The sequence below is a fragment of the Tachyglossus aculeatus genome, chromosome X1 (assembly GCF_015852505.1).
Source record: "Tachyglossus aculeatus isolate mTacAcu1 chromosome X1, mTacAcu1.pri, whole genome shotgun sequence".
In the NCBI taxonomy this organism is placed as follows: Eukaryota; Metazoa; Chordata; class Mammalia; order Monotremata; family Tachyglossidae; genus Tachyglossus; species Tachyglossus aculeatus.
In genome coordinates, this window is record NC_052101.1 from 22,637,803 (window position 1) to 22,662,299 (window position 24,497).

General features: G+C 38.6%; 1 protein-coding gene across 2 annotated transcripts in view; it reads right to left on the reverse strand.

Moving 5' to 3' along the window:
- Positions 1–24,497, reverse strand: part of RANBP17 (RAN binding protein 17) — a 254,874-nt gene that overhangs the window by 187,927 nt on the left and 42,450 nt on the right. For both annotated transcript variants that reach the window (XM_038772453.1, XM_038772454.1), the window contains exons 13-14: positions 13,958–14,063; positions 11,624–11,759 (exon numbers count right to left, since the gene is read on the reverse strand). In XM_038772453.1, the coding sequence (XP_038628381.1) occupies positions 11,624–11,759; positions 13,958–14,063 (242 nt within the window). The remainder of the gene's footprint in view (positions 1–11,623; positions 11,760–13,957; positions 14,064–24,497) is intronic.

Here is a 24,497-nt window from a genome sequence, read left to right on the forward strand (position 1 = left end):
CAAAGTCTCTTCAATAGTCTTTAGCCTTGGTGAACTCAATTAAGTCCAAGTCCCATGGGAAAATAATCTCTAACCCACTGCTTTGACTAGGAAATCCTCTTCCTTCCAACTCACTCCTTATTGGTCACTCTATCAAATTCAAACTGATCTCACCCTGTTCTTAAGGCATCCAGCAGACACACAGACTCTGCACCTAAAGGATACTTTATAGAAGAACAAATTACTCAATACAATCTCTTTCACCTCTACCCATTCCTTTTGCGTTAGCTGTTTGTGACACACCTCTGTTTTCTTCTCCTCTAGTTTCTGCATGGTTTTGCATATCATTTCCCACAGTGAGTACATTTCTGACAGAGTTATATTTTTTAAGTCCATCCTGACCAAACAGAGTGTAAAAATGGAACCTCCAACTTTCCTACTATAAGGTGGGTTGCATTCTTGTAAAATCAAACATCTTCCATAGTACTCACCCACTCTAATGCTGCATGCGTGCATACAACTATTCCTTCTGACATCTAGGTCTGTTGGGTCTAAACAGGCTCATGTTGTCAGACAAGTGATTTCTAATTCTCTAAAACATCTTGGCTGAAACAACAGTTCTTATCCTAGTAAAAATATACATTACGGCAGAACTGACCAACTCTCTTTTGGACACATAATTTCCAGGACAAAAAATTCAAAAGGAGAAATCAAAGCAAAAAATCAAGGAAGTTATGTTTCCCTTCCTTTTTGATTCAATGGTAAGCTCTTGAAGGTCATGATTCAAGCTATTTAATTCTGCATCTCACAGTGTTGTACTCAATAAGGACTCCGATCGCTCCATCCATCATTAGCCACCCTCCCTCCCCGCCACCAACTGGGGTATGAAAAAATAGGAAGTGACATAAAAAATCAGAATAACTATTGATAGGTGGGCTTGTAGATGATGATGATGATGATGATGATGATGATGATGATGATGATGGAGTTTCCTGTCAGAAACAGTGCATGAGCCTTGGAGCTGAGATTTCAGGCCTGAGAATTTGCACAAAGAAACTGATTTCAGTAGTAGTGATTTACATAGTGTCACTCCTATTCTCCCTTCCCTACAAGTGTCCTACCATTGATTTACATAGTGCAAGAAATGAATATGCAGGAAAGGGTAAAGCACACTGCCAAGTGCATGAAAAGCTTTCTTGTAGGACCAATTTATGGCCAAAGGGACCACAGTATAGTGATGACATTCTGCCATAGAGCCATGAAGCAGAATCAATTGATCATCGGTATTTATTAAGCACTTAGTGTATGCAGAGCACTGTTCTAAGTGCTTGGGAGAACACAACAAGGTTGGTAGGTATATTCTCTGCCCACAAGGAGCTTACAAAATACATCGAGATAAATTTCGGATATGTACACAGGTGCTATGGAGCTGAAGGGGATTAGGGGGTACAGATCCAAGACACAGGTGATGCAGAAGGGAGAGGGAGTAGGGGAAATGAGGGCTTAATTCTGGAAAGCTTCTTGAAGGGGATATGATTTTAATAAGGCTTTGAAGGTGGGGAGAGTGGTAATTGGTTATATATGAAGCAGGAGAGAGTTCCAGAACAGAGGGAAGATGAGGGAGGGCAAAGGGCTGGCTGCAAGAGAGATGAAATCAATGTACAGTCTGTAAGTTGAAGACTGTAGTTGGTTGTAATGGGCTGGGTTGTAGTAGGAAATCAACGAGGTAAGACAGGAAGGGGAGAGCTGACTGAGTGCTCTAAAGCCAATGGTACAAGGTTTCCTTTGCCCCTCACGTTAGCTAGTTATTTTTCAAGATTCCTCCTGGGCCTGTTCCGAACAGAGAGTGCCGGCACTAAAGCCCACTATCCCTGAATACCAGAGCCAGGCTCTTTCCATTGGAACAATGGCAGCTCTTGGAAATTGGGGATAGGGTTAAATGAATAAAATGAGACTGTGGATCATCTGCAGATTGCACTTACCAACTGAACACAGCCTGTTCGCTCCAGCCTACAGAGGCAAATGCATTTCTATCTGAGGACAAGATAAATCTTTATTTAAGATCTCAGAGGTATCCATGATGATAGAATCTGCAAATACTATTACAATAGCTACAAATATTCGACAAAAATGATCATTTCTCTTCACAAAGCATGGGAGGAAACGATCGACCACACAAATTAATGGATTTTCACTAAGAAGGAGAAATTTCAGGCCTATTCACGTAAATGTTGTACAGACCAGAGGGCATGCATTTAAATCCTAAACAACCAAAGTTTTTGGAGCAATGCACTTTATATATATTTCCAAATAACATAATTCCCCCTGACTGTTCCTCTCCTGTTGTGAAAAAGTGGTAGTGACTTAGTCCTTAATACAAATTCTTTCAGAGCTCCGTTAAACTGCAGGGTTATATGTAAATAATTTGTTTTAAATCATGACCTGTTTATCTAAATACATTCAATGCATTCCACTAAAAATATGACAATTGCTTACCTTTAAAATTCATTCCTCTTCTCGTTTCTTTAAAATTACAAAAAAAATCACCCCTGCCATTTGTAATATATGACTGAGGTTATATTCAGATCTCATTATGATGCTTTCTTTAAAAAAAAACTCTAAATGTTAAACTTAAATGAGAGGCATTTCATGCAATCTGAAAAATATTCAGTTCAATTAAAAATAATTGATGCATGGTGAAATAATTCTTCCCAAAGCTGCTGTAAAATCTTCAAAAAAATAAAGCTACTTAATAATTTTCATCTCCTACAGGCTAGAGAGAAGCATTATTGCATATTAAAAATTGGAGTGCAGTTTTCCCAGAGGTAAAAGAAAGTTATTAAAACAACCTATTTATTGTTGATATAACTATCCATTTGTGCCACACAAAAAGTAACAAATTTCAGTACATTAAAAGAAAAGCTAATTAAGGCATAATTAGTATTTTCTGTATTTTGATAATTAGGGGTTAGTTGGCTATTTCTTTTCAAATTTCTGTTTGATGCACCCCGACATTACCTTTAATGAGCAACTAACACTATTGAATCTCTGATGGCTGAGGAGTTTAGTGACCACTACTACATTACTTCCATTTATCACTGCCTCTTTACCTATAAATTAATCTAGCCCTGTAGCTATGTTGATCTACTTTATATCAATTTCTTCATCCATATCAGCTGAATATGTATGGCATTAACCTCATTTACTAGTTGGGAAAAGCTGAATTAAAATGAGATCTAATTTCTAGTGCACAGCACAATTTCAAAACTGCTTGCTAATTTCCACCACCTGTCAGTACGAAGATCCTTTACTTTCTGGTAATTAAATCAAACAGTATATTTTTTAGTAGCTCTGAAAAATGCTAATCATTCAAAAGTGCTAAGCTATCATTAATCACTAGGACAGTAAAGGAGTCTCATTCGGTATGGTCATTTATCCTTTATTCTAGTTAAAATTTTGCAACTTCATGAAAACAAATTAATAAGAAAAGTGAATCTACTGAATGGCTATCACATACTCATAAATTGCAATGATCTGTTACTCAGCAATCTAGATATACCGCCATTATAGTATGTAACTTTCAAGGCCAATATCACCTGAACAAGATTGTAAGCTTGTCTTCTAGACTGCAAACTCATTGTGGGCAGGGACTGTGTCTACCAACCCCGTTATTAATGTACTCTCCCAAGTGCTTACCATAGTGCTCTGCACAAAGTAAAAGTGCTCAATAAATACGACTGATTGATTGAAAAGGTGAAGAATAACCCTGACCCTGCAACCCAGACTCTTTTTGAAATTGGTAGGAAATCTCAAAAACCTAATATCAATCAATCAATCAATCAATCGTATTTATTGAGCGCTTACTATGTGCAGAGCACTGTACTAAGTGCTTGGGAAGTACAAATTGGCAACACATAGAGACAGTCCCTACCCAACAGTGGGCTCACAGTCTAAAAGGGGGAGACAGAGAACAGAACCAAACATACAAACAAAATAAAATAAATAGGATAGAAATGTACAAGTAAAATAAATAAATAAATAAATAAATAGAGAATAAATATGTACAACCATATATACATATATACAGGTGCTGTGGGGAAGGGAAGGAGGTAAGATGGGGGGATGGAGAGGGGGACGAGGGGGAGAGGAGGGAAGGGGCTCAGTCTGGGAAGGCCTTCTGGAGGAGGTGAGCTCTCAGCAGGGCCTTGAAGGGAGGAAGAGAGCTAGCTTGGCGGAGGGGCAGAGGGAGGGCATTCCAGGCCCGGGGGATGACGTGGGCCGGGGGTCGACGGCGGGACAGGCGAGAACGAGGTACAGTGAGGAGATTAGCGGTGGAGGAGCGGAGGTTGCGGGCTGGGCAGTAGAAGGAGAGAAGGGAGGTGAGGTAGGAGGGGGCGAGGTGATGGAGAGCCTTGAAGCCCAGGGTGAGGAGTTTCTGCCTGATGCGCAGATTGATTGGTAGCCACTGGTATCATATAAAAAGTGAGTTTAGGCCCACAAAATACTTGATAAATAAAATAATAATAATAATATGGATGATACAACTAAAAAGTAAAAACCTCCACTTCCTGTTTATACCACCTCAGCAACCACCTCAACAAACATGAACTGCACCTTCCTATTTATCTGCAACTATTATTTATATCCATTATATAGATGTGTTAATTGTTATTTCTTTTGTATGGTTCTTGAATGCACACTAGCGTTCCAAACACAGTAACTGCTCAAAAAATACTATAATACTGTTGATTACCATAAGTAATTAATTTGAAAAAAAAAACCCTAAATAACTGATGACTGAATTTACCACATTGGGTCTTCTTTTCTATATTTTGAGAATCATCTTTTAGCCAAAAAGTACACATTGTAAACATCAAATCTTGACAAACCAAAAAATTCCTAGGATTTGAAAAAATTCTTCAGTTATTGTTAAAATTATTTGAAAACTTAGGAAAATGTTTGGCAATGATAATATGGCTATGGCATTGATATGCACTCACTAGTTATTAAAGCACTCTGCTAAGTGCTGGTGTAGATAGTTCAGACCATTTGTCCTATTAATAGAATTCTATTAGAAATATTGATGTGCCAGAGTTAGATATATTTGTACCTGCATAATTGCACATTTGCATATTTGCACCTGCCTTCTTGCTGACCTCCTTGCCTCCTGTCCCCTCGGACTCTAGTCCATACGTCACTCTGCTGCCTGTATTGCTTTTCTAAAAAAGGTTCGGTCCACTTCTCCCCACTCCTCAAGAAACTCCAGTGGTTGCCCGTCCACCTCCGTATCAAAAAGAAACTCCTTAACATAACATCGCTTTAAAGCTCTCAATCAGCTTACTCCTGCTTACCTTGACTCTCTGATCTTCTATTACAGCCCATCCTGCAGACTTCTCACTGTGCCTCAAATCTCGCCGCTGACCCCTTTCCCACGACCTCCCGGTGGAAACTCCCTTCCCCTCCATATACACCAAACTACAATTCTCCCCTCCTTCAAAGCCTTGTTAAGATCACATCTCCTCCAACAGGCCTTCCCTAGTTAACTCCTCTTTCCCTAATTCTCTCTCCTTTATGTGCCATCTAAGCAGTTGGAGCTGTACCCTTTGGCCACTTGGTATTCACCACCTGAGACCCCAGAGCAGTTATGTACATATCCATAAATTATTTTTTATAATAATGTCTGCCTCCCTCTCTTTCATTCAGTCGTATTTATTGAGTGCTTACTGTATGCAGAGCACTGTACTAAGCGCTTGGGAAGTACAAGTTGGCAACATATAGAGATGGTCCCTACCCAACAGTGGGCTCACAGTCTAGAAGAGTGGGCTCACAGTCTAGAAGTCTCTCTAAACTGTAAGCTCTTTGTAAACTGTAACCAGTGTAGTGTACTCTCGTAAGTGCTTAGTATGGTGTTCTGCACCACAAAAAGCACTCAATTAATATAACTGATTTATTGATTGATTTATATTCAGACTTTCTATGAGCAGCTCAAATGCTTTGGAGTATCACCTTGCAGCACTCAATAAATACTACTAATTGACTGATTTAGGAAAATCAAACTTCTTCACAGATACTACATTGCCTCATTCATGCTCAGATTTTTTTTTAGAGGAGAAAATTCATTCATTTAATTGTATTTATTGAGCACTTACTGTGTGCAGAGCACTGTCCTAAGTGCTTGGGAAAGCATATTACAACAATAACAGACACATTCCCTGCCCACAATGAGCTTACAGTCTAGAGGGTGGTGACACACTCAAAAAATACCCCCAGCACTTAGGACAGTGCTTGGCACATAATAGGCACTTAACAGATACCACCATCATCATCATTATTATTATTATTGTATCTCCCCCAGCGCTTAGAACAGTGCTTGGCACATAGTAAGCACTTAATAAATACCATTATTATTATTATATCTCCCCCAGCACTTAGAACAGTGCTTTGCACATAGTAAGCGCTTAATAAATGCCATTATCATCATCATCATCATCATCAATTGTGCCACAGTGGGAATTTTCACTATGAAGTTTGGCCAAAATGTGCATATGCAGGATGAGTACTACAGCCTGGGTTTTTCTTAATGCAGGATTTTGCAAGAATGCAACCTCTAGGTTTATAGAACTTGGTGAATGCACATACTATAACATTTCTTTACAAGAAAAGGAATCCTCTGTAAAGGTTTACAGATAACATTCAAACATTTTTCATGTTCCCTTTGCCATCTTTTCCAAGATAAATAAAAAGTTCAATTTTTCAGGTGTTATCTTTCACTCAGGCTTCATTTTAATTTAGTTCAATATCCTTTCTATGAATTCATTTGTGTTTATCTTTTTCCTGAAATAACCTATAGTTATGCTACTCCACAGTGCTTTAATGCCTAATGTATTTCCTCTAAGTGATGCAGTAAGGTGGGAGGCAGGGATGATTAGTCTCAATTTTACAAAAGGGAATCCTGAGGCCTAGAAATCAACTGACTTCCCTTGTACAGTTGGAATTTGGGTGCTGGTCTTTCTTCTCTTAGTACATTTTCTTTCAAAAATACCTCAAAGTCTGTAGCACAAAGCCATTGGGAGCAGCTTCATTTCAAAACAAAAATAAGCCAGTTTAGTACCCTATACGTGAGTCTCACAATAAAGACAATACTATATAAATAGCCCTTTTTAATGTAACATATGAATAGTCAAACTGATATTTTTCAAACTGCTTTCTCTACTATGTACTGGGTACAAGTGAAAATTCCACATTCAGAAACAAAAACAATAAAGGACTTTTCCAAGTAAAAATTCACTGTTTGCAAAGAGAAGGCTTCTGTATACATGAAATAGGTTTCTTATGACTGAATTTATTAAAACATCTTTCCCTCATTTATAAATGCACATGAAAAGATATATTTTTCTCATACTTCAGTACATCCAAAAAGGAAAAATAGATGCAGTGTGGCATTTGACTAAAAAAATTTTTTAGCTAGACAAGGTTAACAGTTGATTCAAATGACTATTGCAGTAAATTTTTCAGATGCTCTATGCAAATCCTTTTCTACAGAATTTGCAGATAACTGCTGGCAATGTACAAGACCAGAGGACTTAAATTGTAAGGATAGAATGCCATCTGCTGCTTCACATGTGTACTCTCCAGCAGGAGAGAAGGTGGATAATAGGTAATTGTCTTGTGGGACCAAATTAGATGTTTTAAAGGTATTAGAAACAAATTGAATACATTGGACCATGGAACAAAAGATTCCACAGCATTTTTGGATGCAGTCAAGTAGAAACATTCCTTTAAGTATAAATGTACAGAAGTTTGATAATACTTTGGTTATGCCATACCTTCCATGTTTTCTATTTTTATTATATATTAACTCCTTATAATGGTCAAAGACTTGAATAGTATAGCATTTATTAAGTACTTATTACATGACAAGCCCATGTAGCTGCTCATTTTTAAACTAATTCAACATCCAATGCCAAGTCCCATACCTACGGATTTGTTGCCTGATTCACATGCAACTGAAACTGACAATAATAGTGAGGCTCGGCCTGTTGAGTTCACAGCTTGTTCGATAAGCAAATTTCGCTGATTTTCTTACGTCAAATGCTAGTACTTAAAATCTTGGAACTCCCTTAAAAAGAATAGTCTCTATTTTTTACAATCACACATTCTAAAAAAAAGATTCTAATAGTAGTCATCCATAGGCCTCATTTGCAAAAAGGTGTTTATCTTATTCTTGGATCAAACCAGATGCATATTAATTTACAAATAAATTTAGGATTTACAACTTACATCTTTACATCTAAAATCAACTCAATTAATATTTAACTGAAATCCAAAACGACAAGCATTCCTTTCATTCATTCATTCAATCATATTTATTGAGCACTTACTGTGTGCAAAGCACTGTACTAAGCGCTGGAGAGACTACAATATAACAACAAACACACATTCCCCGCCCATGACGAGCTCACAGTCTAGAGAGGGAGACAGACATTAATACACACAAACAAATAAATAAATTACAGATATATACAGATACATACATAAGTGCTATGGGGATGGGAGGAAGGATGGATGAAGGAAGCAAATGAGGGCAATGCAGAAAGGAGAGAAAGAGGAGAGGAGGGTTTAGTCGGAAGGCTTCTTGGAGGAGATATTCATCATTAAGTGACTCAATAAGACTCATTATTATACAACGTATGAACAGGTTTGAGATATCCCTCAATAAATTGGCATTTATAGATTTTGAATCTAAATTGAAGATAGAACTAGAACCAGAAGGGAAATTTGGGAACATCTTCTTTCTCACACCCAATGCAAGTTTTTCAATACAACATTTTTTTTCTATAAGAACATATCTCCAATTACGTAATAGGTATTAAGGCTTAATCTAATGTATTTAAAGGTAACTCTTCAGGAATGTGTCTCACATTGGGAGCTCTTGGTAATATGAAAAATAAAAGCAATACAGTTTATTTAATATGGTCACTCTTTTCCTAAAACAAAAGAAATCAAGCAGTGAAGGCCTCTGTTGAGTCTCAGCCCTGAAGATAGTCCTATTACTGAACAGTTCTCCCCAACCTCTACTGCACTGAATTACACACAAACCTTAAACATAACTGTTGTGGGGAAAATGGTGACTATAATATAAATCTCATTGGCTCTTTCTGCACAACGTCTCCCGGATCTGCCCCTTCTTCTCCACCTTAACTGCTCTCCCCCAGGTACAAGCTATGGTCATATTGTGTTTCGACTACTATATCACCTTCCTTGCTGGTCTCACAGTCTCCAGTTTCTCCCAGCTACCATCATAATATATGCATCTTCCTAGTGTTGCACGACCCACATATCCTCAAAACCTTAAAGTGAATTTTCTGCATCTCTCCACATTAAACAAAACCTCACAAGTGGCTGCAAATCTCTCACCAGCTTGCCCCTCTTCATCTGTAATTCATTCATTCATCACATTTATTGAGCGCTGTGCGCAGAGCACCGTACTAAGTGCTCAGAAAGTACAATTCAGTAACAAAGAGAGACAATCCCTGCATCCTCTTTGGTTCCTCCCAAGCTAACTTTCTAGTTGTACCTCACTTTTGTGTTTCTCACATCCATCCCCTCAATCATAGTTTACCTCAGCCTGGATAGCTGCCCTCCCCATATATGACAGACTACAGGTCTCCCCACATTCAAAATCCTCCTAAAATCCTGCTTCCTCCAACAAGCCCTTTCAGTTTAATTTCCCAATACCCTAAGCCATTTAAACCCAAACTCTAGCACTTATGAACTTATTTATACCCACCCTTGCCACTCACATATGTCTATTCAATTATTTATTTTGTCCAATCTATTCTTAAAATACTGTATCTATCTCCTCCATTGCAGTGTAAGCTCTTTGGGGGCAAGAAATTTTATCCTGTACCTCCCAAGCATCCAGTTGAGTGCACTACAAAGTGCACACTCAATAAAACCTATTATTAATATTACCACTGCTATGACTATTACTACTACTACTACCACCATCCTATCATTAATCTTCTAATTTCAAGAATTTTTGATAGAGCATCTCTCTAATTTGTCACACAAATTTATTTTTCTAATGTTTTAGCAACCCTTATTAATAATGTCCTTTGTAAATGTACTGAACATATAAGATATCTGTTCTTTCAAGTCTCTGATAAAATATTAAATGATGCCATATCCAGAACTAACTTCCACAGCTGCTTAGTTAATAGGCCCCATTTCAGGCTATTAAGCCAATGACCAGTATATTCTTTGATATATCTTTGCAGTAGGGGCCATTATGCATCTAACTAAAAATATGTCTCCCTACCTTATTGGGAGACTATTATGTGGTTCTCAACCAAAGGGAATGATGAGATATAAAACTGTCTATCTTCACTCTTTAAAAATACCTGTTGCTATAACAAATAAAATTAAATTGGGCCGATATGGTTTGTTCTGCACAAAACCATTAGTGACTACCTGCACTTTATGCTCTTTTAAATGCTGGCATAAAGATTATTTCAAGATTTATTCTTGTTTACACAGGATACTTTACAGAATGTCCTTTAATGTCATACATTTCGCCTAAATATTTAGTGTAATCAAGGATGGCAGAAATCAATCTTTAGTACTTCCATCTTCCTACTAAGTCCTTTCCATTTCTAACATCTGTTTTACAAGGATTTCAATTCTGAAAAACAGTCCCGATAATACTATCACTCTGAAAGATAAAACTGCTTTTGAACACAATGGCTTCTTTAAAAAGACACTCTTATTCCTAAGGTGTAAGCCAGTGTACAAATAATCAAAAAACCTTTAACAAAAGACAGACTGTGCTTATCAGTAACTTCTCCTGAAATATGTCAAACTAAGCCTCTAAGAAAGTAACATTTTTATGACATTCACAAACAAACAGAAGGCAACATTAAATTTCGCTAGTAAAATAACATGGTGCATTTGCAATGAAAACCCTTGAATTTGAAATCTAAAAAACAATCTGAAATTGCTACACACAATATAAATCCAAAGGGATAAGAAAAGCCTAAGGATTTTTTACATAAAGGATATTTGGCTAAAATGATCATACCACTAAAAAAAAAATCCATACTTTACTCAATGCAACAAGACCTACTAAAGATTTGCTTGAAGCCCACATAAATGGTTTGAAATAGCTTTAAAATCAAGATCAATTAACCTGGTCTGCCTGAAGCCACAATTATAGGAGCTACATAATGAGTGACCCCCAAACAATTAAGGTGATTTAACTGCTTCTTCTTCAAGGATGCACCTCATTCTCATTATTTATTAGACAGAAAAGTAATGTGAAAACCAAATTAAAGAATAATCAAAGGATCAGGACTTTTTAAAAAATCTTGTGTATAGTCATGAAACAGCACAGTATAGTAAAATACATTTCAATGTTTAAAATAATTCATTCTTTAATTAATTTGTTAAAAAATACTACATGAAAATCCCTGAACGGAATGCCAAACTAACAATCAAGCCAATTGAGCTAACAAAATGCACAGTTACTCATATCTGAATTGCGCAAAGGATGGAAGATAAATAGCTTATTCTACATTTTTGGCACATGGTATTTTTTCTTCATCTTATATCACATTGGATAGATCTGTAGGAAAGGTTTACTTACCTTTGAGGTCCGCTGAAGCTGATCACCAACATATGTTTTACGGAACTGATCCAAGAACCAGAGAATGGCAAGTTCTACTTTCTCATTGCTATACTGAGGCAACTGAGCATCCATCAATGATATAAGCTGGAAAACTCTTAACATCAAGGAAAAAGATTTTCAGGAAAAATTCCCAAAGATAATACCATCTTGGCAACTATTTTTAAAATGAGTTATTTCCTCCCTTAATATTCAAATTAAATATATTTAAATAATTCTGATAGATCACTGCTTTTGACCACGGGCTTAAAGAGTGGCTAAGATTTACTATGGTGGGGTACAACTGAGAGAGTAACACTGTAAATCAAAAGTCTGTTGAACTCAAATATATGAGAGGCTGAAACACTTGGAGTTTGAGTCTCGGCTTAAGCCAGGAGTGTGAAAGTGTTGTGTTCGAGTATAATAGTTATAATTATGGTACTTGTTAAATGCTTACAGTATGCCATGCACTGATTAAGCACTGGGGCAGATGCAAATTAATCAGGTTGGACACAGTCCCTGTCCCATATGGGGCTTACACTCTTAATCTTCACTTTTTGCAGATGAGGTAACTGAGGCATAGGGAAGTTAAATGACTTGCCCAAGGTCACAAAGCAGACATGTGATGGAGCCTGGATTACAACTCATGTCCTTCTGACTCCTAGGCCTGTTCCCTAACCTCTAAGACATGCTGCTTCTCTAGAATGTTTCTCTAGAACCAGCATCACACTGGTTCTAGTCCAGAGGATAAGTAGTATCTTCGGGTTGTCCCTGACTAATTTGCAAACATTCAGTATTCACGGAATACATCAAATAGTGGCTTCATTCATGGGCAGCAAGAAGGGTCCTTTATGTAAAGCTTCATGGATGAGTGCAAGTGAGAGAAGGAACTGTCCCAAGTGTTTAGTACAGGGTTTTGTACGTAGTAAGCATTCAAAAATTGCCACTGATGGGTTAACTGAAGAACTGGATAGGGAGAAAGGGTAAAGAAGATATGGATTTTGTGCAGGTTCAATGCCTAGAAATCCCCATCATTGAATAAAACCTATGCTTTAAATTTGCTTTTTACTTGATTTAATACACTGTTCATGGAGTTCACTTTATTTTTGAATCCTATCTTCATTTTCTTTATTATCAAAGCATCCTAATACTCAGGCGCACATGCAAAGAAGTTTAGGTATTGGGACTTTTCATTAGCAAATTGACAGGTTTAGCTAAAGGAAAATCATATTTAGTAAGTGGAAATGTTAATATCAATTGAAAGGTTAACTTTTAAAAATGGACAAAAATTCGACATTGGGTAGTTCCTTGGGCTCTTAATATGCTGCCCTGTTCATTATCACATACAAATGTTGGTTTTACTTTCTTTTAAACAACCTTTCATACCATGTTACATCCCCTCTATCTTCTCTAGAACTGTAGCAATCTACAATGTCTATACAATGCAACTGACTGAGTTTTGTCCAATTGTTTGGTACTCTAGTCTATTGAATTTACATTTTGCTCTCTTCTGGATGAGTATTATTGTTTCTCAATGAATGTTAAAATGATAGACATATATTTACTTTTATGTTGATTTAAGGACGAAGGAATACTTGCTCTTTAAGAAAATAGCTGAAAAATAATCTATTTAAAATAATTTGGTTCATATGTAACACTTTTATCTCTTCATTTCCTCCTTTATTACTGATGATTTCAGGAAAATCATGCTAGGAATGCTTATACTGCTGGACATTTTTCATCTTAAATTGAATACTGCAAGAACACAAAATGGGCTGTGGGGCAAGCTGCAATTACTTGCAAATTCTTAAATATTTAATGTTTAGGTTAATAGATAAGGAAGGGTCAACAACATATTCTAAGTTTGAAACTATTCAGCACATTTTAAAAAATCAACCTAATCAATCATCCATTTTTATTTATCAGCTCAACAGACCTAATAAAAATTTAAAGTACTACACTATCGGAACCCAGAAAATGATAAAATACTTCATACTTCCTTCAAGAAAGAAATAATCAAGAAAATCACAGATTGAATAAGATGTGAAAGAAGTTTACTTTTTCCATTTTCAACCTTTGACATTTCTCAGTTTAATAAAATTCTTTTATAACTTCTTTATAACTTGTATAGCTATTCCTAAAGGTTAGTACTGAGATACAGTAAAAGTAAAAGAGGATATTTAAATAGCCATTCTAGTTCTGGAGATTAATAGAGGACCTGGGATTGAATCAGGTCCTTTAAATAAATTTTTAAAATTACATTGAGTTTTAGGCATTAAAATCACTTGTCCATTTTTTAATTAAATCTGTACTTACCGGCAAGATAATTCACCATCCATAGCATCATGTTCATCTGTACTGGTGTAAGTTAATCTTCCCCCTACAACAGTACCAACCAAGTACACCAGCCATGCGAGTCGTCCTAGCGTGACAGGAAATAGAAAACATACTGACAACAGCAAATAATTTTTGAAGAACTCTACAGAAACAATGCAAAAACAGTAAAAAAATCACAAACCTAAACTCACTTTTTTTTGGCATGTGAGAGGAGGAGTTTATGAACTTACCTAAAGTATGCTGTTTTCTTAGTAGGCTTACAATGGCCTAACACAACCCACAATTTTAATTAGCAACTTCATGTACCAGATTTTGAAATATGGATGTGTTCCATGCTTTTTGTAAATTTTAATTGATATTCATATCGCATTCAGTACAGAGAGCCTTAAAATGCCAATTAAGGCAATTAATATGTTTTGTGAGTTTTTTGAAACAAAAATACGTTCTTATATGAAATAATCAAATTCCCTAAATTACTTGACAGTTGAGAAATTCTAATTATATAACAAAATGTTCAGGACCTGTGTTCACACAGTAAAAATATAAAGTGCTATATTTGGTACTGATTTTTGAAACTGGATTAAAAGATATACATTTAATATTCTTGGGCCAAAATGAATGATGTTTCTGTGCAGTTTCAGTTTTTATTTTTAAGTGAAACTAGTAGTGCTTTTTAAATCTGAACACCCTAGTATCAGAAAATCATTTTGTTTTGTGACACAACTAGGGAAAATGGAAGCCATTACAAGATTCCTTATTCTCAGAACAGCAATGTTACCTGCTACTTATATACCCTCCACTGAAGTCAGAGCTCAAGAGTTTGTAGGCTTTAAGCATTTGATAATCACCCCATCCTCAGCACCACAGCACTTATGTACTTAATGTCTGCCTCTCCCTCTAGACAGTAAGCTCCAGGTGGGCAGGGAACATGTGTATGGGTTCTAAGGTTATGGGTTCTAATCCCTGCTCCGCCACTTGTCTACTGTCTGACCTTGGGCAAGTCACTTCACATCTCTGGGCCTCAGTTACATCATCTGTAAAATGGGGATTAAGACTGAGCCTTATGTGGGACAACCTATCTTGTATCTACCCCAGTGCTTAGCACAGTGCTTGGCACATAGTAAGCACTCAACAAATAGCATCATCATTATTAGTATTATGTCTACCAAGTCTGTCATATTGCTCCTCTCCCAGGTACTTAGAACAATACTCTGCATACAGTAAATATCTGCACATGCAATAAATATCGATTGCTGAGTCATGCCAACTACCGAAAAATTAGAAGAGAGCAGTGTCATCACACCTGTTCTTCAGGCATTTGTGTGTGGGTGTTCATAGCCTTCTTTTTCCTAGCACTGACATAACAAGGTATTCCCAGTAGCAAGCATGCTCCATCATAATCACCATCAACAGCATTTACTGAATGTTTACTACGTGCAGATTACTGAAACAGGTCTATGGAAATGTACAAGATGTATACAAAAGATATATACAAAAGTGCAAAGGGAAGTTGGGGTATAAAAGTGCTGAGGTGAATTAGGAGGATAGAACCAGGGGAAGCTAAAGAAAATGATCAAGAAAAGCTTTTTTATTTTTTAGGTTATTTGTTAAGTGTTTACGATGTGTCAGGCACTGTACTAAGCGTTGGGGTATAGAGAAGATAATCGTGTTGGACAATATAAGGCTCACAGAGTTAATCTCCATTTTACAGCTGAGGGAACTAAGGCACAGTGAAGTTTAGTAATTTGCCCAAGGTCATACTGCAGGCAAGTGACAGAGTCAGGATTAGAACCCAGATTCTCTGTTTCCCAGGCCCATGCTCTTTCCACTAAGATCACACTGTTTTTCTAAGAAAAGATTGGACTTCAGAAGGGCTTAGGTCAGGTGAATTTGAAAAGGAAGGTAGGTCCCACGGGTGGGAAGTGGGAGAGCTGAGAATGAGAAACAGTGAGAAGGCGACAACAGAGAGTGTGTGTTGTGATGCAGAAGGAGAGGGAGTGGATGAAAAGTGGTTGAGTGAGAAGAGAGTTTTTTTCTTTTTTGAATGGTATTTATTAAGCACTAACTCTGTGCCAGGCACTGTACTAAGCACTGGGATAGATACAAGCTAATCAGGTTGGAAATGGTCTGCGGCCCACATGGAGCTCAGTCTTAATCCCCATTTTACAGATGATGTAACTGAGGCACAGAGAAGTTAAGTGACTTGCCTAAGGTCACACAACAGACAAGAGGTGGAGTTGGCATTAGAAACCAGGTCTTTTGGACTCAGGCCGCTGCCTTGACCATCTTCTACAAAAATGTTCATGACATGTCACACCCCTCCTCAAAAAGCCTATCCACCTCTGTATCAAGAAAAGCTCCTCAACATTGGCTTTAAAGCACTCCATCACCTTGGCCCCTTCTACCTCACCTCGCTTCTCTCCTTCTACAACCCAGCCCACATACTTCACTCCTCTATTGCTAACCTTCTCTGTGCCTCGATCTTGCCTGTCTTGCCACTGATCCCTGGCCCATATCCTGCCTCTAGCCTGGAATGCCCTCCCTCCTCAATTCTGACAATGACCCTCCTCCTCCCCCCGCCCCCCACTTCAAAGCCTTATTGAAAACACATCTCCTCCAAGAGGCCATCCCAGACTAAGCCTCACTTTTTCTAATCTCCCACTCCCTTCTGCATCACCCTGACTTGCTCCGTTTGCTCTTCCACCCTCTCCCAGCCCCACAGCACTTACGTATATATCTGTAATTTTATGTATTTGTATTGATGTGTCTCACCCCATCTAATAATAATAATGATATTTATTAAATGCTTACTATGTGCCAAGCACTGTTCTAAGTGTTGGGAGCTTACAAGGTAATCAGGTTGTCCCATGTGGGGATCACAGTCTTAATCCCCATTTTACAGATGAGGTAACAAGCACAGAGAAGTTAAGTGACTTCCTAAAGTCACACAGCTGACAAGTGGTGGAGCCAGGATTAGAACCCACAAACTTCTGACTCCCAGGCCCGTGTTCTTTCCACTGAGCCACACTGCTTCTTTAGACTGTGAGCTTATTGTAGGCAGGGAATGTTACTGTTTAGTGTTGCATTGTATTTTCCCAAGTGCTTACTACGGTGCTCTGCACACAGTAAGTGCTTAATAAATATGATTGAATGAATGAATGAATGAAGGCCCTACCCACTAAGCTAGTTGATGGAGTCCCTTAAATCCACACATCAATAGTTTCTGTTTGATGCAGAGAAGAATGGATAACAAAAGATTTTGAGGATTGGAGACACACTTGCAGAATAATGTTTTAAAAAGGTGATTTGAGCAACAGGCTGAAGAAGAGTTTGGAGAGGGAAGAGGCTGGAGACAGGGAGACCAGAGAGGAACCAGATATAGTATTACGTGCAGATTACTGCCATCTGGGATATGACCATCATTTGGACCAATCTGTTTGGAAAGGAAGGGGAAGGTCCAGGAAATACTATGGAAGAAAACCCCACAGGACCTAGTGGCAAAATAAATGCGAAAATTGAAAGAGAATAAAAAAAATCAAATCATAAATAATTCCAAGGTTGTGAGTTTAGTAAACAGGAGAAATGGTAGGGGTAACGTGACATGAAGAAGGGGATTTGAGAGGGAAGAGGGGGAATACAAACATATTGGAGCTGGTGGGATAGCTATGTGGAGATGTCCTGCAGGGAAAAGGACATCTTTCTTTCAAGTGAGATTGCAAATATAAGGAGAGCTCAACAGCAGTAATAATAATAGTAGCAGCAACAGCATTCACTGAGGGCCTACTTGTATTAGGCACTTGGGAAACCCAGAAGAAAGAAATGACATGTTCCCTGATCCCAGGGCGCTTACACTCTAATGGGGGAGAAAAACATAAAAAATATTTACAACTCTAGTGGTTAGAATAAATAATTGAATACAATAGATAATTGAGTCCAGGCTAGCAAGATAGATTTGAGAGTCATCTGCATAGAGGTGATAGTTGAAACCGTGGGAGTGGATGAGTTCCCCAGGGGAAAGAGTATAAATTAAGAAGAGACAGTTAGTAGATGGGAGGCAGAGAAACAGATGATGAAAGTGACTAAGAAGGATTGGCTAAAGTGGTAAGAGGAGATGCCGGAGACAACTGTGCCAGAAAAAACAAAGTTAGATAGTTTTTCAGGATATGGGAGTGGTCCTAGTGTTAAAGACAGCTAAGCGGTCAAAAAAGATTAGGACAAAGAGGACTCCATTAGCTTTTGCATAAAGGAGGTCATCGGTGATTTTGGAAGGAGAAGTTTCAATGGAGTGAAGCGGGCAGAAACTAGATTATAGAGGGTCAAAAAGGGAGTTGGAGGAAGGGAAGTGGAGATAGGAGGTGTATGCAACCCTTTTGGGGAGTTTGATTATGGCTGGATGGTACAAGTGGGGTCTAGTAAGGTACAGTGCGGAATCAGGCAGCAAGGCATTGCGGCTAAATTATAGGAGATAACGAGGCAGCAATACAATCAGGAAAACAGAGGCTTTCTTGGAACAGTAGCACTGGGAATTTGTGAGACAAAATGGCAAAAATAAAACCAGCTCCAGGTTGCTACAAAAAAACAAATATGGCAATCCAATAAAGAACAATATTTGGGTGTGCACAATATGGATGGGACAGTTAGTCCCATGCTCCCTCTTCAGCTATCTATGAAGCTAAAGGCAAATTTACTAATAAAGGTATTATCTTCATTTAACTGCAGAACAACTATTTTTAAACCCATAGATCTGACAATGCATGAAATTATATCAATCAGTGGTATTTATTAGCACTTACTATGTGCAGAGCACTGTACTAAGCACTTGGGCGAGAACAATACAAAAAATTAGCAGACATGTTCCCTGTCCATAATGAGCTCACACCTCAGGCCTGAGGTTTCTAGGGTTCATCTTATTCAAATAGTTCATTCTGAGACTAACTCTGGGATATTATAAAATGAAGGTGAGTCAAAAGCACTCATAGTGTTATCAAAATAATGCTTCGCTACCTAAAACTATTTATCACAGATATGGACAGTTAATTTGGCTGGAGAACCATCTTCGCAGTTTCGAAGCGTTTAGTGGGCAGTATACCAAATCTCAGCAGGGTGAGGGCTGGTAGAGGTCTTTGACTATGGAAGCAATCTCAGGATTGCCGCAGAGCCAGCATTCATGGTTGGCTCAAAGCCAGAAAGGAGCAGCCAAAGGCAAAAATAAAGTGTCCTCTGCAAACAGACCGGAGGTCTGTGTTCTACCCAGCTGGATATATTTGACCACTTTTATCCTTATTAATGTTATTTTCAACTGTTGTTGGCTGATTCCTTCAGATGTTTTCTTCATTTCCAACAGTCTATCTCTATTTTCGATATCATTATGCCTGTCCATCTATTTTTCCATTATTTGAGCCCGTTGTGGGCAGGGATTGTTTCTCTTTGTTGCTCAATTGTCCTTTTCAAGTGCTTAGTACAGTGTTCTATACACAGTAAGTGCTCAATAAATATGATTGAATGAATGAATGAATGGATAGAACACGGGCCTGGGAGTCAGAAGTTTGTGGGTTCTAATCCTGGCTCTGCCATTTGGCTGCTGCATGACCTTGGGCAAGTTATTTCACTTCTTTGGGCCTCAGTTACTTCATCTCTAAAATCGGGATTGAGACTGTGAGCCTATGTGGGACAGGGACTGTATCCAACCCAATTTACTTGTGTTCATCCCAGCACTTAGTACAGTGCCTGGAACATAGTAAACACTTAAGAAATACCACAATTATTATTATTACTGTTGTTGAAATGGCCACAACTTTCTCTAATTTCCTGTACTTGCTCTGTTAATTTCACTCTCATTGTTGAATACTTGGATATGCACATCTATATGCTGTCATCTTGATTTCCAATTGTGTTTTTTTATGGTAATGTGTTAAGTGCTAACTATGTGTCAAGCACTGTTCTAAGTGCTGGGGTAAATACAAGTTAATCAGGCCAATACAATCCCTGTCCCAGATGGGGCTCATAGTCTAAGAGGTAGAATGGTTATTTAATCCCCATTTTGCAGTTGAAGGAACTAGGCAAAGAGAAGTTAAGGGTCTTGCCCAAGGTCTCAGAGTAGGCAAGGGGCAGAACTGGGATTAGAAGCCAGGTTCCCTGGCTCCCAGGCCGGTGCTTTATTCAATAGGCCATACTGCTTCCCAAATAAAATAACAGGATATTATGCTCTTATTCATCTCTGCTGCCTATTTAATGAACTCTGAGGATCCTACACTTCCATGAAGACATGAAGCAGTTACAACTTCTTGGTCTGAGGTGCTCCTTCTGTGGGTTTAGACTGTTGAGTTGTTGCACTAACATGAGACTGGATAAAGTGACATTAGTTGTCATTACTATCTCTACTCACTACATGTGTATACCTGACTGGTCTATGTTTACAACAGATGGGGCCACTGATTCCAAATTAATTATGAGAGCCCAGAGGTGTCAATCTTTCATTTTAAGCATGGAAGTGAAAAAGCAATGGAGGTTTTGGGGGGAATAAGGAGCTCAGGGAGCAGTCTTAAAACTGGAAAGTCTCAGGTTTTGCGAACGATTAAGATGATCAAGTCTGGGAATTCAGTCCATTATCTCCACAGAAGGGCCTACCAGTTGTACTATATACTCAACATGTATTACAACTCCACAACTTGTGCATATTTTTATTTCTGCCTCCCCCATTACAGTGTAAACTCCTTCTGGGCAGAAAAAATGTGTGTTTCTGTTGTACTTCCCAAGTACTTGGTATAGTACACACGGCACTCAAAAGGTGCTAAATAAATACTAATATCAGTACTTTCAAAATCCTGGCAATTGGAAACTCCATAATTTTACAAACACAGCCATGCGTTATAGAACCCTGTTACCAGGCTACGTAGCTCACTCCAGACACGAAAAAGACAGAAAAGCTAAAAGACACAAGATTTGATTTTTGTGATTCTTTTCGTTCTGAATGATCACTACTTCTATTATTATCAATTGAGCTCAGTTTTCCTGTCCAAGGCTCCCAAGGGCATGGTCATGCAAACTTGGACACCAAGGAGGGAGAAGTGGGCTCCCTATACTTTTTCCCAGAAGGTTTGACCTAGTTGGGCATCTGCTTCAAGCAGAACATCACTGAGTATGAGATGATGGCTTGTGCTGCTGTCCACTCTGTTTTCCCCCAAAGTGGCTCTTAAGGGAGAATGGGTGGGCAATGGATATACAGAGGCAGAATAAGTCCACAAATGGTGCTATATGCTATTGAGGTTTTCCTCATCCTTGCATTGTGCCCAGGAAATTCTTCTCAAACCCACTTAAGTTCATAGGGGCATATCTACATGGAATTATGACAACTTGGACCCGAGTGACACAGAAAGAAGTTATGGGCTTACAAATATTTTATGGTTTTAAACTTCTTAAAATTTACTCCCAATTCAAATTTCATACTAAAATGAATGGGTGCATGTGCTGCTCTTATATTCAGACTTTCAGTGAACTAGAATTCAAAAACATTTACAGCCCTTCCAAGTAAAGGTGATAAGTTTTACTTGAAAGTTTCAGAAACATCTGCACTTTATAGTGGGTTATCAATCTGTGGGGCCGCAAAAAATGTGTGAGGATGACAAGTGCTTTTAAAGTGAAAGGATAACACAGTTTTTAAGTCTGAATCGCTAAACCAATTACAATTAGACACCACCAGGTCCTCATTCTCCAATCCTGTATATAGGCAAGAAAACTCCACTTGCAATTAAAAAAAAATCTATCACAGTTTTCTTTCTACCGCTTCTCCTAACTGAAAAGTTCAATACACTTGGTTTTGCAGCTGCTCAAGCAGGGCACATTTTTTTTTAACAAAATAATTATTACTGTAATAATCTGTAATTATGGTTTATAACTGCAATAATCCCAAAGAAATCAGTCATTACCATAGATCACAAGTAATCGTTAAGTACTGTTAATGACCTATTTCTTGGGGATTATTGTTTTAGTAAACCATGACTATCACCATAGATATGAAAGCAAGACAATATAATACAAATGAGATCATAATATAATAATAAACTTATTCTGTAACATTAAAAGCCATTAAGCATCTAAATTAAAGTACATATAACGAGGGGATATAATTTTCATTGTTCAACACCAACTGAAGTGTTTAGTCGGCATAAAAGAAATTGAATACTACTACATGCAATAGTACAAATTAAAGCCCTGTTAAATATTTTCTATCTCAAAATGTTGATTGGTCACACACTTTGGACAAAGTGTAAGCAACAGAACAGATCTTCCAAACTGACCATGTCTGAACTTAAACATCAGGATTCAACTATAATAAAAAGTGAGGTTCTCAGAATACATGGTCCCAAGAAAATAGAGGGCAATAAAAGACAAATGAAACAACTACTGTCAATGCTCAACTATCTGCACAACAATATCTTACTGGAATTATTCTATTTTACCCATGAAAAATATAGATTTCAAAAATCTAACACTAAAGTCCACAACAATGTGGACCACTTGAATATCTTTGGTCTGAAAAGTTTAAAACACAATGTACACCTGAAGTTTAAAGAGCAGGTGTGCCTCCATTTTCTGAAGAAATTAAGACACAGTATGGTTGGATCTCGTCATTAATGATTGGGCCACCTATGGAGTCAGATCTTTAATTAATAATTGTGTATACAAAATAATACTGTATTCAAGTTGAGTCTGAACATGGCAAAAGCTTTGTATTTTGAGTACTTTTCCTTGAAGATTTCTGTTTTTGTCCCCAAAGTGAAAGAGATAATGTGCAACTACCCCCAATGCCAGAGGAACATCACTGGTCTGTGCCACCAGAAATACTTTCAGTATCCTTGAAACACTAGTTCTGTCCCACAGCCCACTCGAAAACCCTGAGCTCTGCTTGTCTGCTTCTATGACAGTTAGCACTTGGGGCATTTCCAGCTCCCGGCCCCATCCTTTGACCTCACTGCCTTCTCCAAGATCTTCGGAGAAGACATCAAAGTCTGACACATGCCTGCTGGGTGACCTTGGGCAAGTCACTTAACTTCTCTGGGCCGCAGTTACTTCATCTGTAAAATGGAAATTCAATACCTGTTCTCCTTCCTATTTAGACTGTGCATTTTGTATGGGACAAGGGCTGTGACTTGACCTGATTAACCTGTATCTTCCCCAGAGCTTAGAACAATGCTGGACACATAGTAAGCGCTTAACAAATACCACAACTATTCTAGAGAGGCCTGCAGGTGAATGAGTGGGACAAGCTTGGCCCACTAGCACTCTCAGAGCAGCTCCACTCTGGTGGACTCCCAGGCTATCCTCAAAGCCTGCAGAAGAAAACACTAACAAGTCTATTCTACTGTAAGCTCCCAAATGCTCAGTACAGTGACCTGCACAAAATAAGCCCTCAATAACTAGAAATGATTGTTTGAATGGCCTGGAGGAACCCCGACTCCTCCCTTGACCCCAAAGCTTCCTCCAGTTATCACCCCATCTTCCTCTACCATTCCTCTCCAAATTCCTTGAGAGCTTGTCTACACCTCCTGTCTCCACTTCCTCTCCTCCAATTTCCTCCTTTACTCCCTCCAATCTGGCTTCTGACCCCTCAATCCATAGACCTGGTCTTTCAAAGGCCACCAATGATCTCCTTGTTGCCAAAGGTGGCAGCCTCTAATTCAATCCGCGCATCAGGCAGAAACTCCTCACCCTCGGCTTCAGGGCTCTCCATCACCTCGCCCCCTCCTACCTCACCTCCCTTCTCTCCTTCTACAGCCCAGCCCGCACCCTCCGCTCCTCTGCCGCTAATCTCCTCACCGTGCCTCGTTCTCGCCTGTCCCGCCATCGACCCCCAGCCCACGTCATCCCCCTGGCCTGGAATGCCCTCCCTCCCCACATCCGCCAAGCTAGCTCTCTTCCTCCCTTCAAGGCCCTACTGAGAGCTCACCTCCTCCTGGAGGCCTTCCCAGACTGAGCCCCCTCTTTCCTCTCCCGCTTGTCCCCCCTCCACTCCCACCGTCTTACCTCCTTCCCTTCCCCACAGCACCTGTATATATGTATATATGTTTGTACATATTTATTACTCTATTTTACTTGTACATATCTATTCTATTTATTTTATTTTGTTAATATAATAATAATAATAATTTTGGTATTTGTTAAGCGCTTACTATGTGCCAAGCACTGTTCTAAGCGCTGGGGTAGATACAAGGTACTCAGGTTGTCCCACGTGGGGCTCACAGGCTTAATCCCCATTTTACAGATGAGGGAACTGAGGCCCAGAGAAGTTAAGTGACTTGCCCAAAGTCACACAGCTGACAAGTGGCAGAGCCGGGATTTGAACCCCCGACCTCTGACTCCAAAGCCCGTGCTCTTTCCGCTGAGCCACGCTGCTTCCCTATATGTTTGGTTATATATATATATATATATATATATATTCCCTATATATGTTCCCTATATATGTGTGTATATATATATAGAGAGATATATATGTTCCCTATATGTTCCCTATATGTTAATA